Raw genomic sequence first — 15,302 nt, 5'->3', positions numbered from 1 at the left:
CGACAAAACACAATCAGATCACAAAATGAACAAGTGAAAAGTAGCTGATCATAACTCTATATATAATCCAATACCACTTGCGGACCGAATAGAGAGCTTCCCTCATCAAGGACCAATCAGTACAGCGCTTTTCTTAATTCCATGTACGTGGACTGAAAAGAGAGCTCTTCGTGATATACCAATAAGCGTCAAGTGACGTCATGATTTTTGCTTATACTTGGAAAAAATAAAATTTTACTGACTTTTTACCCCCATGACTGATGCCCGATAATTGATAAGGGGAAAATTATAATTAATTAATAAGAAATAAATTATGAAAGTAGCTATTAATTCTAATAGTATAATATTTGCCAGGTGATATATTTTTTTTATAATTATCTATTATTATTAGGTTTTTTTTTATTACGTTTTGGAAATGTCTTGGCGTGAAGTTTTTTTGTTAAAAGTTTATGAAACACATGCACTAGTAATGTGGTTTTTGTGAACTGAAGGTATACTGTTAGCATTTAAATGTTAAAAAAGAAATATTTCCTTTTGTTTTCTCACAATTTCTCACACTTTTGGTTTCACCCACTAATAACGTCGGTTTGTAGAGTTGGTTTTGTTTTAGAGCAGAATGAATTCATTTCGATTTTTTTTTTTTTTCGTTGCTCAAGAACTGATTTGCTGTTATTTGTTTTTTTCGTGACAATGGTTTTCGTTTCCCATTAACGAACATTGATTAGACTCCCTTCCCTATAACTACTTATCTCTTTTAACCTAAAAATCGCTAGACCCCCCACTAAATTCCAGGAAGGATCACCTCAACAAACAAGCAGACTTCCTAATTTGATTACAAAAAGGGGGAGAACATATATTTTTATTAATATTAACAGCATATGCATATGATACAGGAAACAAAACGAAATATTGATGTTTTAACATTTAAATACGAACAGTATACCATCAGTTCACAAAAATCACATTACTGACAATAATCACAGTTTAATAATAACAAAATCACAGATTAAAAATCGCAAAAAACATACAATTTATAACCAAACGTTTAAGTATTATAATAATCTTAATGTACTTAAATAATCTTAATAATAATACTTCAATTATATTAAGTATTATAATAATAAGAAGAAAAGGCGATGTTTTTTCCGGGGATATTTTCAGTATTGTATGGTTAAGAAAAAAAAAAATTAAATATACTGTTGTATGTGCAATTATTTAAACGTTTCATTCAAATGTATGGGGAAAAAAGTGGTTATTTTTTCACTATATCATTTGGAACTAAACAATCGACCAATTTTGTAGCGGCTTCACTTTTGAGTTGAATTCCCCCTGAAATCAAAGAGGAACAATTTTTAGTAATTTCATGTGGAGGTAAAAAAGACAAACCAAGCAAATAATGCATCCATTTTACATCTTGGCTGTCTTTATTTCTATACTGATTTACCAGTCCTAGATTTTCTATTTTCTTAAGCCATGCTTGTCCCAGACGAAAGCTGCAACCAATTATTGATCTATTTGGCCAGATCGTTAATAGGGCGTTGTTAAGGAACATATCATTGAACTGTACTGTGATTGCCCTATCAGAACAGCCATTGATTAGACTCCCCTCCTTTTCCCCATAATTTCTGATCTCTTCATAAACTGTTACCTGAAAATTGATAAACCCCGGATGAATCCCAGGAAGAGTTGGTCCCAAGTGAACAACAAAACAGACACAATTAGACAGTCCAAAGTAATCCACAACTATGAATAACCATTTTCTCGCAGGGCCTATCGGGTGACAAAATACTACCACTTGAATTACCCTGTAAACGCACCTCAACAAAAAAATTCAGACTCCCAAACAGTCATAGCAGCATTTGAAATTAGATCTTGAATTTTTCCGCCTTCTGTGATGTGTTAAATCCATCGGGATGTGGGGATATAAACTTCAAGAGTAAATAACTCTCTATATTTATGAATCTTATAATAAGAGAAAGCAAAACAGGAACCAAAAGAAAATATTTGTTTTAATATTTAAATACTAACAGTATACCATCGGGTCACATAAACCACATTACTCGCAATAATCAGTTTAATAATAACAAAATAACAGATTAAAATGCGCAAAAAAAACCATACAATTTATAATCAAAAGTTTAAATATTATAATAATCTTATTCATCTTTACTCTTTTTTTTGCATCTGTATCAACCACGCCATTTATTAATTTTTGTGATAACTCATTCCAGCCTTCTATGCTTATCTTCATGCAATGTTACAATATTAAAATAAAAATTACTATTTTTCGCTGGACGAGGAGGGGGGGATTTTATTCCACCGGAGGGGACACTCACCCACGGTTACCCCCTTCCTGGATTCAACACTGTGATACCTGAAGAATTTTTCCTTTAAAATTTGTTATTTCTGGTTACTGACTGGCTGAAAGCAGTTGGTAATTAGCACAGAGGTAATTATGCTGGTATTATTCGACATCAAGGTAATTATGCAGGTATTATTCGACATCAAGGTAATTATGCATCATTATTATATAATAATGCTAGACTGTGTGGATCTCAATTTTTATTAGTGTTTTAAAAGCACTGAAAGGGAAAATTGAGTTCCTCCTTCAGCTGATTGTGAGGCCTTCAGTCCATGTTTTTCAGCCTTGCCCGACAGAAACAACTGTGCTGAATGATACTTTGCATAAAGTACCAGGGAATGATACTTTGCATGAAGTGCAGAGAAGAGAACATTAAAAAAAAAAAATAACACCCAAAATCCAAAACGTTTAGATCAGTTACATCTGCTTTCAGCAGAATAAAAATTTATTGCTCAAGAGGGTTAAGGATAGCCATAGACAAGGCTTTTGTTCTTTGTCTAAGACAAGGTTTTTCTGCTTTATCAAGCAGAAAAACCCTGAAGCATTTAATGTTGAACATTGCTAATAAGCCAGGATTCTGCCCTGTTTTGCTGAATTGTTTAAGGGAGCAAATAACAGCTATGCAAGAGTAAGATAAACTGTGCTTACAATGAATAAACAAAGTACATTATCTAATTGCGAAGATGACGATGTTCTTCTTACTTAGCCAGAAATATTTTAAAGAGCAACAGTTGTGAAACATAAAAGATTTACTAGTAGGCCCAAGAGATCCTGATATTGAAAATTTGTATTTTAAAGATTTTAATTTGAGTGAGTATGGATTGAAGTGGCCATCAAAGGAATTGTACAATAATATCTTCTTTTCTTTAGTTGATTTGGTATTTCATAAGGAAATTTTGTAAAAAAACTTTAATGTTAAAACGTATTTATTGACTTTGATTGGATTGAGAATCACAAGCACAACGATGATATGCAAAAACGTGCATATTCAGTCTTTCCTGAAAATCATGTGAAACAAAAAGAGATAAATGTGAATTTGGCTTACTGGTCTAGTCAAGCATCAAAATCCGTTCAAAAAAAAAATTGAAATATGTTAAACACATGTAACTGGGAATGTTAAACATATGCTGTGAAAACTAGACTGGAAAATTGTGTCACGATTTTTTATTAGAGATCAGTTGTATCAAAGCAATATTAACATTTAGTTTTTTTATCGAAATGGGAAGCTTCTTGGTGGCTTTGAAGTTTATTCTTGCTTGCTTCTCTCAATTTCCCTCAACTGGAGTTTTAGCTATCTTCGAAATACTTTTATAGGTATTTTTACAATAAAATTCAAATCTTTAATATGTAATAAAAAAAACTTCATAAATAGGAATTTTAATTTTAAAGTTTGTCTTTTGTAATGTTAACTCAATTAAATCGTTATCTAAATGATAAGTTAAAACGCGTGGTTATGACTCGAAAATAGGAAAAAACTAGACTCACAGAATGTACGAATGATAATCCCTTTATCAAAATTTGGTGGCCCTTAAAAGGGCCGTGCTTTTTTTTTTTTGGTTTTCCTTTCCACTTTAACCACCAAAACCATACAAAGTCTTCCCTTGTCGTTTTAGGGCATAAACCACATCCATGGCAGTAACGGTTTTTCTCTTAGCGTGCTCCGTGTAAGTAACAGCATCTCTGATCACATTCTCCAAAAACACTTTCAAGACACCACGAGTTTCTTCGTATATCAATCCAGAAATACGTTTCACTCCACCACGACGAGCAAGACGTCGAATAGCCGGCTTCGTAATACCTTGGATGTTATCCCGAAGAACTTTACGATGACGTTTGGCACCTCCCTTTCCAAGTCCTTTGCCACCTTTACCACGTCCAGACATCTCGAAAGGAAAAGTTCAATAAACTATGATAGATCTCAATCACACCAGAAAATGAAAATGAACAAGTGAAAAATTTCTGATCATAACTCTATATATAATCCAATACCATTTGCGGACCTAACAGAGAGCTTCTCATATCAGAGACCAGTCGATAGTGCTTTTGTCAATTCTATAACGCGGACCGAATAGAAAGCTTTTTCTTGATACAACAATAATCACAAGTGCTCCACTGTATTTTATAAGAAAATAATCGATTCAGGTAGAAATCAAGCAGAAAAGAGAAATTTAAATTGAGGAGTTACCTTTTGCTGATTAAATAGATCTAACTGCCAATGTAGATAAAGAAAGGATAGGTAAGAAAATTTGTAAAAATATTCAGGATATCCCCTCTGAAGAATGAAATACTTCAAAACTACGTGAAAGCAGAACATGGCTGCGAAAAGATACTAATTTTAGTTTCGAAAACTCACTGGGACAGTTTATTGGGTATGATTGAGAGATTTTTAGAAACATGAGCAGCGTTTTTTAAGCATTAATTGATATTAAAGAAAAGATTACCTAATGAAGAATTTGGTATCCTGCAAGATATTGTAGCCAGTAAATATTGGCGCAGAGAAATTATGCAGCCGTGATGCAGTTCTGCTCACTGCTGGAGGAGAATCTGCTTTCTTTATTAATGAGTTAAAACAACAAAAGTCAGAAATTGCCAAGAAGTTGAAAAACTTATAAAATGGAATAATGAGAGAAGGAATACAACTTTGGTCTGCCTGCTTCAGTATTAATTTAGATATTAGCTTCTGGTAAAAATTTAGTTTATATGCACCCTTCAAAATGGCGGCGAGGAGAATTTGTTTCTTGCTTCTTTGAAGTGCCTCAGAAAAGACAGATTCGAATCCCACACCAAACCGAGGCCCCTGTGGGAGTTGACTAACTTGATTTGATGTCCGTTTATAGAGCCATGCATTGGGGTTCTTCTTTGTGAATGTCATCCGAGCAGATTTTTCGGCATTTAGCTCGAGTCCAATGTAATGTAGAAGGGTGTTTACCTGATCTATTTGCTTCATTGCAGCTCTTTGGGCTGAGAGCGCTTGTTCTGGCTGATCCGAATGAATGAAGAGCTTCAAATTATCGGCGTACGAGAGATCATGTTTTGGAAATTTGCCAGCAGAGGTTCTAAAGCAGCTGCAAACAGTGCTGCTAACAAAACACCGCCCTGTGGTATCCCACTGCAGGCAGTAAAGGAACGAGAAAGACCATTGTATTCTACAAGGAGTCTACATTGTATTTTACAAAATTTTATTGAGTGCGGTGGGGAGGTTATCATAGATCATATCCATCACATCGTCACTTAACATCCTGAAGAACTACTTCAGGATGTTAAGTGACGATGTGATGGAAATGCTAACATATGCAGCTTTGGCGTCAAGAAAAATTGTCCAGCTGAGCGCGAGAATCCAAAGCTTCCTGTATGAGAAAGAGAGTTTGGTGGTAGTACATCTTCAAGGAATCACGGTGTGAAGGTGGTGAGGTCTGTGGTGGAAACAGTGCTCTATAAGTTGAGTTAGGATTGCCTTTTCAAAAACTTTAAGGAGTCCAGAGGCCACAGAGATTTGTAACTGGCAAAATCTCTCTCGCATAAAACAGAAGGTTAAGAACCCCTGATTTAAATACTGACCTACAGTTCACAAAAACCACATTACTGACAATAATCAGTCCAATATCAAAATCACCGATTAAAATTTGCAAAAAAATCTTTTAAATTATAATCAAACGTTTAAGTATTATAAAATAATTTTAAGTATAATAATAAGAAGAAAATCGGATATTTTTCGGGTTACAATTTGGAGGGGCGGGGGTATTACATAATATATCAGAGATAATTTTCTGTTATGAAGAAAATTTTACATGTAGATAAGCCTGGAATAATCGCCAAGTTTTATCTATTTATATTCTGTCCCCTCCCCAAAATGATCAAAATTGTTTATTTTCCCAAGCAAATCTCCATGGTTATAAATGATTTTCAGTTCATTGCGAAGCTATTGTGTGTGTGGGGGGGGGGGGGGGGGGGTACGAATGCTAGACCCATTTTCGATCAATATGAGCCTCGTGCAGCACGCATACATATAAATATTGTATCTGAGATAGTCCTTGCTATTCTGTAATTATACAAACAGCAATACCTCTGCTGAAATTGAAGTTTAATAAAATAACTCCAGTTTTAAAGATAAACGGGAAAAGAATATACAATAAAATAAAACTGAAGTGGGATTTAAACAGGATTCGAATTGATATATCAATATTAACCAGATGAATATTACTCAAAATTGAATTCTCAAGGGCTATTTGTTCTTTTCTAAAATGCAGGGTTTTTTTTTTGTTTTGTGTTTTTTTTTCATATGAATTATATGTTAGGAAAAAAAAAAGAAAATTATTGAAATTTGATATTAAAAAAAAACAACGTTTTTAACTATATAATTATTTTAGAAATCTCAGCAATAACAGATTAAGCCACCTTCGTAATCTTCCTGTCTTTTATTCGTACTATCTACTGTTATTTGAATTTTAAAGAAAACATGCTTTTATTCAATTATGTACTTTCTAGTTACAGTATCAAAACCAGTTAAAAGCCTGGTTATGCCTCTCGAAAATAGGAAAATGGTAAAGTTTTAAGGCATAAACGACACCCATGGCTGTAACAGTTTTTCTCTTTGCGGACGTAGCAGAGAGCTTCCCTCATCAAAGACCAATTGATAGTGCATTTCTCTATTCCAAAATAGCTGACCGAACAGAGAGCTTATTCTTAATAGAGTGAAGTCACTAGATCAGTGATTTTTTTAATGTAGGTTGATTTTTCAGTTCCGATTTTTTTATTAAAATCGGAACTATTAAAGTATATTAAGATTATTATATTATTTAAACGTTTGATTATAATTTACATGATTGTTTTTCAAATTTATATGATTTTGATATTATTAAATTGTGATTATTGTCAATAATGTGGCTTTTGTGAACTGAAGGTATACTGATAATATTTAAATGTTAAAAAAGAAATATTTCGTTTTGTTTTCTCATATTCTCTTATTACAGAGATGATATATCCAAAATGTTTTACATAATTTCAAACATGATGAATATTATATAGTATAAATTGGAAAAGATGAACAATTTTTAAATGAACTGATTTATACAGATATCTAATAACAACAGAAAAGACAATTGTAATGAATATATAACTGATTCAAATAAGAGCAAAGGTACACATGGATATAAAAGAGACTTAAATAAATGAAGGCATCAAATGATGATTGCAACTTTCGCATTTGTTGTTAGTTGTTTCTTCATCATCAAGAGTAGAATCATCTTTTTTCTACTCTTGAGGAATCAAGAAACATTTGAAGTGTTGGTCAAGACATCAAAGGCGGATATTGTTGGGATATCAGAGATGTGGTGTCATCCACGTCTCTGATATGATAAGGAATGCAGAACTGGAATTTGGGGAGTACAATATGTACAGAAAGGATAGGAAGGGAGGCGGCGTTATGCTGTTAATTAAGAAAAACATAAAATAAAAAGAAATGCATCCAGTTGATATAGATGAACAGTGCACTGTTGAGTCAGTTTGGTGTGACATAAGCACTGCGAAAGCAAAAATAAGAGTAGGAGTGTGTTATAGGCCTAATGACTCGAATGAGTACAATGAACAATTGTACAAAGAAATAGTACAATTTGTACAGAGAAATAGAGTGGGCTAGTAAATCAGAATGTCTTATAATGGGGGATTTTAACTTCCCATATATTGACTGGAACTTGTAGATTGGTCACTCACTCACACACTAGTCAGACTTTTGGTGGATTTATTGGATGATTGTTTTCTGCAGCAGCATGTTCGAGAGACAACCAGAGAGGGTAATACTCTTGATCTGGTTATCAGCAGTGATCATTCATTCGTGTATTAATAATTTGCAGATAAAGGAACCACTAGGTGGCAGTGATCACAGTGTACTGATATGGGATTTACTTAAAGATTTAATTACCATCAGGGATAAAGGAAAGGGTTTTTGCTTCCGTAAAGGTGAGTACAGTGGTCTCAGAAAGTTTTTAAATTCTGTACAGTGGGATCAAATGAAGATGTTACCAACAGTAAATTCTAAGTGGGAAGCATTCAAGGAATTAATCGTGGATGCTACTAAAAGTTTCATACCTATTAAGAAATATTGTTCAAGGTTTAGGCCTAAATGGTTATCAAATGAACTAATGAGACTCGTGACAGAGAAGAAAAATGCATGGGATGCATATAAATTATCAAGCGATTCAGAAGCCTATGGCAGATATAAGCTAGTCTGCAGTCAGGTCAAAAAGGAGGTTAGGCAAGCGAAGGCAGATTACGAGAAATCCTTGGCAAAAGATGCTAAGAAAAACAGCAAGGATTTCTTTACTTATATAAACTCTAAAAGGAAGGGGTTGAACCTGATTGGTCCACTTGACATTGATGGTTCGACTGTTGATGATCCTGCTCAGATAGCAAACAAACTGAATGATTATTTTGCATCTACATTCACACGTGAGGAATTATTAAGGTTTCAAAATTGCAGAAGGTTATCAAATTGTAGCAGGATACTTAATGATTTTGTAATAACTGACAGCAAAGTGGAGGAAAAATTGTTGAGGTTAAACATAAGAAAAGCACCTGGGGTGGATGGGATCTATCCAGTTATATTAAAGAAGGCGGCAAAGCAACTAATCAAACCCTTAGCCATAATTATGAGAGCATCCTTGGACTCAGGGGAGGTTCCCACGGACTGGAGATGTGCAAATGTATCCCCAATTCACAAAGGGGGATCGAAGGGTGACACGAGTAGTTATAGACTACTCATGTCACCCGTCATTTTACCAGGAACAGAAGTTAAACTTCTGTTCCTGGTAAAATAATGGAGTCACTGGTTAAAGATGCATTGCAGGATCATCTAGACAAGACTGCAGCAATAATTCAGACACAGCATGGGTTTGTTAAGGGAAAGTCTTGTCTGACAAATTTGATTGGTTATTACGATGTGGTTACAAAGGAACTGGATGCAAAAAATAATTTTGATATCAGATATTTGGATTTCAGGAAAGCTTTTGACACTGTTGCACATGGAAGACTATTGTACAAATTGGAACAGAATGGTATTAAAGGTAAGTTGCTACAAATAGTAGGTGGTAGATGACTTTCATCAACCGGTGAAATACCACCACTTTGCTTATTGGAGGCTTGAAGTGGTGAAACCCATGTTTAGTCTCTAGAGCAAAGTTTCCGGCATCCCCCTCACCCATACTTCTCCTTCAACCCATGCACGGTACTAAGTACTATAGGTTTTGATACCTTTCGTGTTTGGGGTTTTCATAAAAAAAATAATAAAATGGTTAAGTGGGAGAAGACAGAGGGTGGTAATCAATGGGTGCTGCTCTTCATGGACTAATGTTATTAGTGGAGTCCCACAAGGTTCGGTGTTGGACCCACTGTTGTTTTGTATATTTATCAATGATATTGATGAAGGATATCAGGCTTAATGTCAAAGTTTGCTGATGATACAAAGGTTGGCAGGGTTGGTAATGGCAGTGTGCTACTGCAACAGGATCTAGATAATTTGGGCAGATGGGCTAAGAAGTGGCAACTGAAGTTTAACCTTGACAAATGCAAAGTACTGCATATGGGTAGAAGTAACCCCAGAGAAACGTACCAACTGTGTGGTACTACATTTAAGGTGGTAGAAAATGAAAAAGACCTGGGAGTAATTGTGCAGGCAGATATGAAGTTTTCTGAGCAATGCAGACAGGCTGCCAGGGCAAAACCGCATCACTGACAAAACCCCATGACCTGCCAGGGCAGGTCATGGGGTTTTGTCAATGATATATAGGAATTTTGCTAGCAGGGAAAAGGAGGTGATTATCCCTCTGTATAAGGCAATGGTCAGGCCACGCATTGAGTACTGCGTACAGGTCTGGAGGCCTCATTTTAGGATGATGTAGATTTGCTTGAGTGTGTACAGAGAAGGGCAATAAGATTGGTGAGGGGATCCTCTTACCAAGACAGGCTTGAGTTCTGCAAATTGCAGTGGCTGGAGACTAGGCACCTGCACAGTGATCTGATTGAGGTGTATAAGGCCTTGAATGGGTTGAGCATGCTGAATTCTGATGGGATCCTTCCACTTGTTCAGATTACGAACCTAAGGGAGCATAAATTCAAATTAAGAAAGGACAGATGTAGAATAGATGTGCAGAAATTTGCCTTTAGCCAGCAGGTGGTTAATTGCTGGAACAAACTTCCATTTGTCGTGGAAATTGATAGGTTAAATAAATTTAAGGAGGAACTGGAGAGGCATTTGGAGGAAATGGTTAGATTTTTTTTTTTTTTTTTTCGGCTGATGCTGCATAAGCTCATACACTTGCTTTCTTGCCTCACATGCCACTACTACTATCTACATTCAGCAGCAGCAGGCATAATTCTTCTTAAAAATTCCATAACACAGGAAACAACAGAAAGGGACAAGAAAGCAAGACTGTCTAACATGGCAACAGGGAAAAAATCCATTTTAATGTATTAAAAAGAAACAGGCCGCAGGTTTTAACTTCAAGTAATCCACAACTATGGGTCACCAGGATTAAATATTTACTCTCAAGGCCTGTCGAGAGACAAGATACTACCACCTGAATGATCTTCTAAACGCATTACGTCAACAAAAAATTAAGTCTTCCTAACAGTCATGGCAGCATTTGAAATTAGATCCTGAATTTTTCAGCCTCATTGAATTTGGAAATGAATCCAAATGGTTTACATTGGGGGCGGGGGGGATATAAACTTAGAGTACATATAGGGGGTGAATAGATTTTTATTAATATTAACAGCATATGCTACAAACAACTCTATATTTATGGATATTGTAATTAGAGAATATGAGAAAACAAAAGGAAACATTTATATACTGATTGTACACCATCAGTCTCACAAAAAACTATATTACTGACACTAATCACAGATTAAAATCATACAAATTATAATGAAACGTTTAAGTATTATAATAATCGTATTCATCTTTGCATGTGTATCAGTCACACCATTTATTAGTTTTTCTGATAACTCATTCGCAGCGTTATTTTGTTATTTAAATAAATATATAATTGCAGTCGTCTTTTTTGTTGTTATTAGATATCTGTGTAAATTAATTCATTTACGAATTCTTCAATTTTCGAATTAATACCGTATAATATTCATCGTTTTGATAATACAATCACTATAATACGAGAAAACAAATTACGAAATATTTAATTTTTAACATTTAGATTAGTTCTTAAACTGGTGCGCGGGAGCACCACTGTGCTCTTTAAAAAATAAATTTTGCCCGGGACCAATCCTAAAATGGGTGCTCGCCAGCATCTTCACTTATGTTAAAAAAATTAAATATAAATCTTTGGGTTTAAAAATAGTGCTTTTTACTTCTCAACTTTCTGAGATACTCTCCAAAAACCCATGCCAATCTTCACTAGAAAATCCTTTCTTTTGTTCTTGATTGGAAGAAAATTATATATTTCCCAATGTTTTAATTTCAAAAAAGAATTGAATTTTGACACAATTTTAAATAGAATGATATGCAATAGCAAGTAGGTGATGTCTTTTAAAGAAAATAATCGATTCAGGTAGAAATCAAGCAGAAATCGATCATAAAATGATCGATTTCTGCAGCAGATCTGTAATCGATCATTTTATGATCGATTTGATTACAGCAATTGAAATTTTGTGTTCTGAAAGATATTGCAGAATACAAATTCTCCTTCACTGCTGAAAGAGAATTTGTTTTCATTATTAATGAGTTACAACGACAGTCAGAATTCGCCAAGAAAAACTCTTATAAAATGGATTAATGAGAAGGAATATGACTTTGGCCTGCCTGTTTCAGTATTTAAAGAGTGGGAAAAATTATGCGAATTCTGCAGTGACTCTTGGGCTCCCATCATTAACAAACAAATCATTATTTGAATTTGCTAAGATGACATTGTTTAGATTTTTCAACGAAGACGAATCTCTATCTAGCCCAAACTCTCCACAATCAGTAGATGAAGAAATTGAGCAACCCACGTGTCCCATGACATTGAGAAACAAGTCTGAAACAGCGATTCGATTCAATCTTGAACTATTTCTCAGGATCAGTGTTTATGGCAGGCTTTGAAGCAAGAATTGCAATTATTCCAGGCAACTGGAGACAGAGCTTCCAACATTATGCATTTAGTTGATTCACTAAAAATCGTTTAAAAAAATATGGAGGTTATTAGACAGACAACTTGAGTAGTCGAGACCCGCTAATTTTCGTGAAATCGGACAAATGCTAAATAATATATTGTAATTTTTCCTTGTAGTGGATCTGCGATCTCATTATGGATTGAAAATAAACTGTGAATTTTTCTGAAAAAGGATAGTGTAGCCTATTAATTAGACCTTGCATGGGGGTCCCCCAAGGTCTATTAAACAGGCGAATATTACTGAAAACTATATTTTCGAGGGCTATTTGTTTGTTCTTTTCCATAATTCAGCTTTTGTTGTTTCATTTCCATTAAAATTATGTATGTTGGTTTATTGATATTTAAAACCATATTATAATTTAGAAATCGCAACACTAAGAGATTAAGTCACCTTCATGCCTCTGTTTTCGTACTAGCTATTAATGTTATTTTAATTACAATATTTAAAAGAAAACATTTATTGAATTGTGTACTTTCTACTTACAGTATCAAAACCAGTTAAAAGCTTGTTTATGGCTCTGGAAATAGAAAAACGGTAAAAAAAAAAAACTAAAAACTCACAGAATGTACGAATGATAATCCCTTTATCAAAATTTGGTGGCCCTTAAAAGGGCCGTGCTTTTTTTTTTTTTTTTTGGTTTTCCTTTCCACTTTAACCACCAAAACCATACAAAGTCTTCCCTTGTCGTTTTAGGGCATAAACCACATCCATGGCAGTAACAGTTTTTCTCTTAGCGTGCTCCGTGTAAGTAACAGCATCTCTGATCACATTCTCCAAAAACACTTTCAAGACACCACGAGTTTCTTCGTAGATTAATCCAGAAATACGCTTCACTCCACCACGCCGGGCAAGGCGTCGAATAGCCGGCTTCGTAATACCTTGGATGTTATCCCGAAGAACTTTACGATGACGTTTGGCACCTCCCTTTCCCAGTCCTTTGCCACCTTTACCACGTCCAGACATTTCGAAAGGAAAAGTTCAATGAACTACGACAACGAAACGCAATCAGATCACAAAATGAACAAGTGAAAAATAGCGGATCATAACTCTATATATAATCCAATACCACTTGCGGACCTAATAGAGAACTTCTTATAAAGGACCAATGAACAGAGCGCTTTTCTCTGCCTCATTCACACGGGCTGAATAGAGAGCTTTTCTAGACACACCAATACTCGCAATTACTCGAGTGACGTCACATTAGTGATTTTTTTTTTAATGTATGTTGGTTTTTTCGTGCACCTACTTGGAATAATTTTTACTTTTTTTCCTTGTGGCCGATGCCCTTAATAGTAGAATTAATAAGAGAAAAATCAGAATTAATTAATAAGAAATAAGCATAAATTAATTGTAATAGTATAATAAATATTTTGCTAAATGATATTTTTTATAATTATTTATTATTATTATTATATAAATTCATATCATATGTATTTTAAAACTCTCTTGGCGTGAATTTTTTTTTTTTTTTTTTTTTTTTTTTTTGGTAAAAAGCTTATGTAGCACATGCACTGCTTCTCATATTAGGGTGCCACCATTCTTCCAAAACATTTGGAAATTTTTTTTTGGAAGTCTAATAACAGGGTTAGAATGGGTTGAGCTAAATGGTAAAATAAAATTAATATTATAATACGGTAATTTTATGGTAATTATACACATAGTATTCAAGGAAAAAATTGAGGAAAGAAAATTTGAAACAACATAAAAAATATATTATTTTTCCAAAAAATCGTCTCCTTTGTTGGGTGGGGATTTATTCCATTGTTACGTAGAATGACATGCAAGGTAGTGGAAATGCATCATTTCTGACAGAAATAGTGTACAGTATTTGCATTAATTTGTCTGAGTGGGTCTAAGTTAAAGATCATGTTTAAAAGCTTTCATCAACATTTACAAATTATATAACTGAATAAAAAAGCTCACAACAAAATATCAGTAGTATGCAAGTAAAGGTATACCCAACAAGTATATAATTATAAGAAAAAGTTGACCAAGTAGGAAAAAAAAATTTAGAGGGGGGCCATATTTTTACCAATTCATGACGGACCAGTCGACAATACTTTTGCATATAAAACACTTCATGCTAAAATACAAACACGTCATCGAGTAATGCCCTCATTGGTTAGTTGCCTAGTTACAAGTGTTTATCAACTGGCCAATTAGAGCTTTACTAGATGACGTAATTTCCTTATGTCACGGAGGACATAAGGAAGGCTTGAGGACAGCTTGGAATGGTGGGATTTTTTTTCCTTTGTATACAAGTAGAAATTATAAATATACAGAAATTATAATTATAAATTACTATGATCTGTGTTAGACAGCATTTTCAGTCCTGGTTTACACTGTAAACCAACCACTCGCTAGTACCAGACAATAAGCAAGCAAGAACTGGAAAAGATGCTAGATGATTGGTTAATGAGATATAAAGCTGTGTCCTCACTGCGTCGGCTTTTGCCGATCGGCACAACGCCACGGTGGCGTCGATCGGCAAGGCTGCGTGAAAATCCAGACTAGTGGGGACGGTGAGTCGATTTGTACCACGTGGCCCTAAATGCGACTGATGTCGGTAAACTTGAAAGGAAATGAATTGTGCAGTGGGGACGCGTATTTGTTAACAATCGGTCTCTTTTAGTGACCCCTCCCCCTCGTATCCAGATGACCCATTAATGGAAATAGCGGTTTCCTTTGGTGAGCCCAAAGACGAAATCGAAAGAAAAATTAAAAACCTCTTAAAAAGAAGACGCATCGTTAAAATCTGGTAGTGACAGTGTTTACAAAGCCT

The 15,302-nt window shown here is 34.6% G+C and overlaps 2 protein-coding genes across 2 annotated transcripts; both read right to left on the bottom strand.

The window, feature by feature from the left end:
* Nucleotides 1–3,928: 3,928 nt before the first annotated feature.
* Nucleotides 3,929–14,881, bottom strand: LOC150078767 (histone H4). Its single transcript, XM_090383732.1, has 2 exons — nucleotides 14,823–14,881; nucleotides 3,929–4,245 (listed from the first exon to the last, which is right to left on the bottom strand). The coding sequence occupies exon 2, from the start codon at nucleotides 4,243–4,245 to the stop codon at nucleotides 3,934–3,936; it is 312 nt and encodes a 103-aa protein (XP_090239858.1). The 5' UTR covers nucleotides 14,823–14,881; the 3' UTR covers nucleotides 3,929–3,933.
* On the bottom strand, nucleotides 13,154–13,509 carry LOC150078768 (histone H4). The gene has a single exon (XM_090382287.1). The coding sequence runs from the start codon at nucleotides 13,481–13,483 to the stop codon at nucleotides 13,172–13,174; it is 312 nt and encodes a 103-aa protein (XP_090238413.1). The 5' UTR covers nucleotides 13,484–13,509; the 3' UTR covers nucleotides 13,154–13,171.
* Nucleotides 14,882–15,302: the final 421 nt, after the last annotated feature.

The sequence above is a fragment of the Mastigoproctus giganteus genome, chromosome 10, assembly GCF_048544385.1.
Source record: "Mastigoproctus giganteus isolate SK-2022 chromosome 10, ASM4854438v1, whole genome shotgun sequence".
NCBI classification, from domain to species: domain Eukaryota; kingdom Metazoa; phylum Arthropoda; class Arachnida; order Uropygi; family Thelyphonidae; genus Mastigoproctus; species Mastigoproctus giganteus.
The sequence above is the reverse complement of the archived record's forward strand: the minus strand, read 5'-3'. Positions and strand labels throughout refer to the sequence as shown.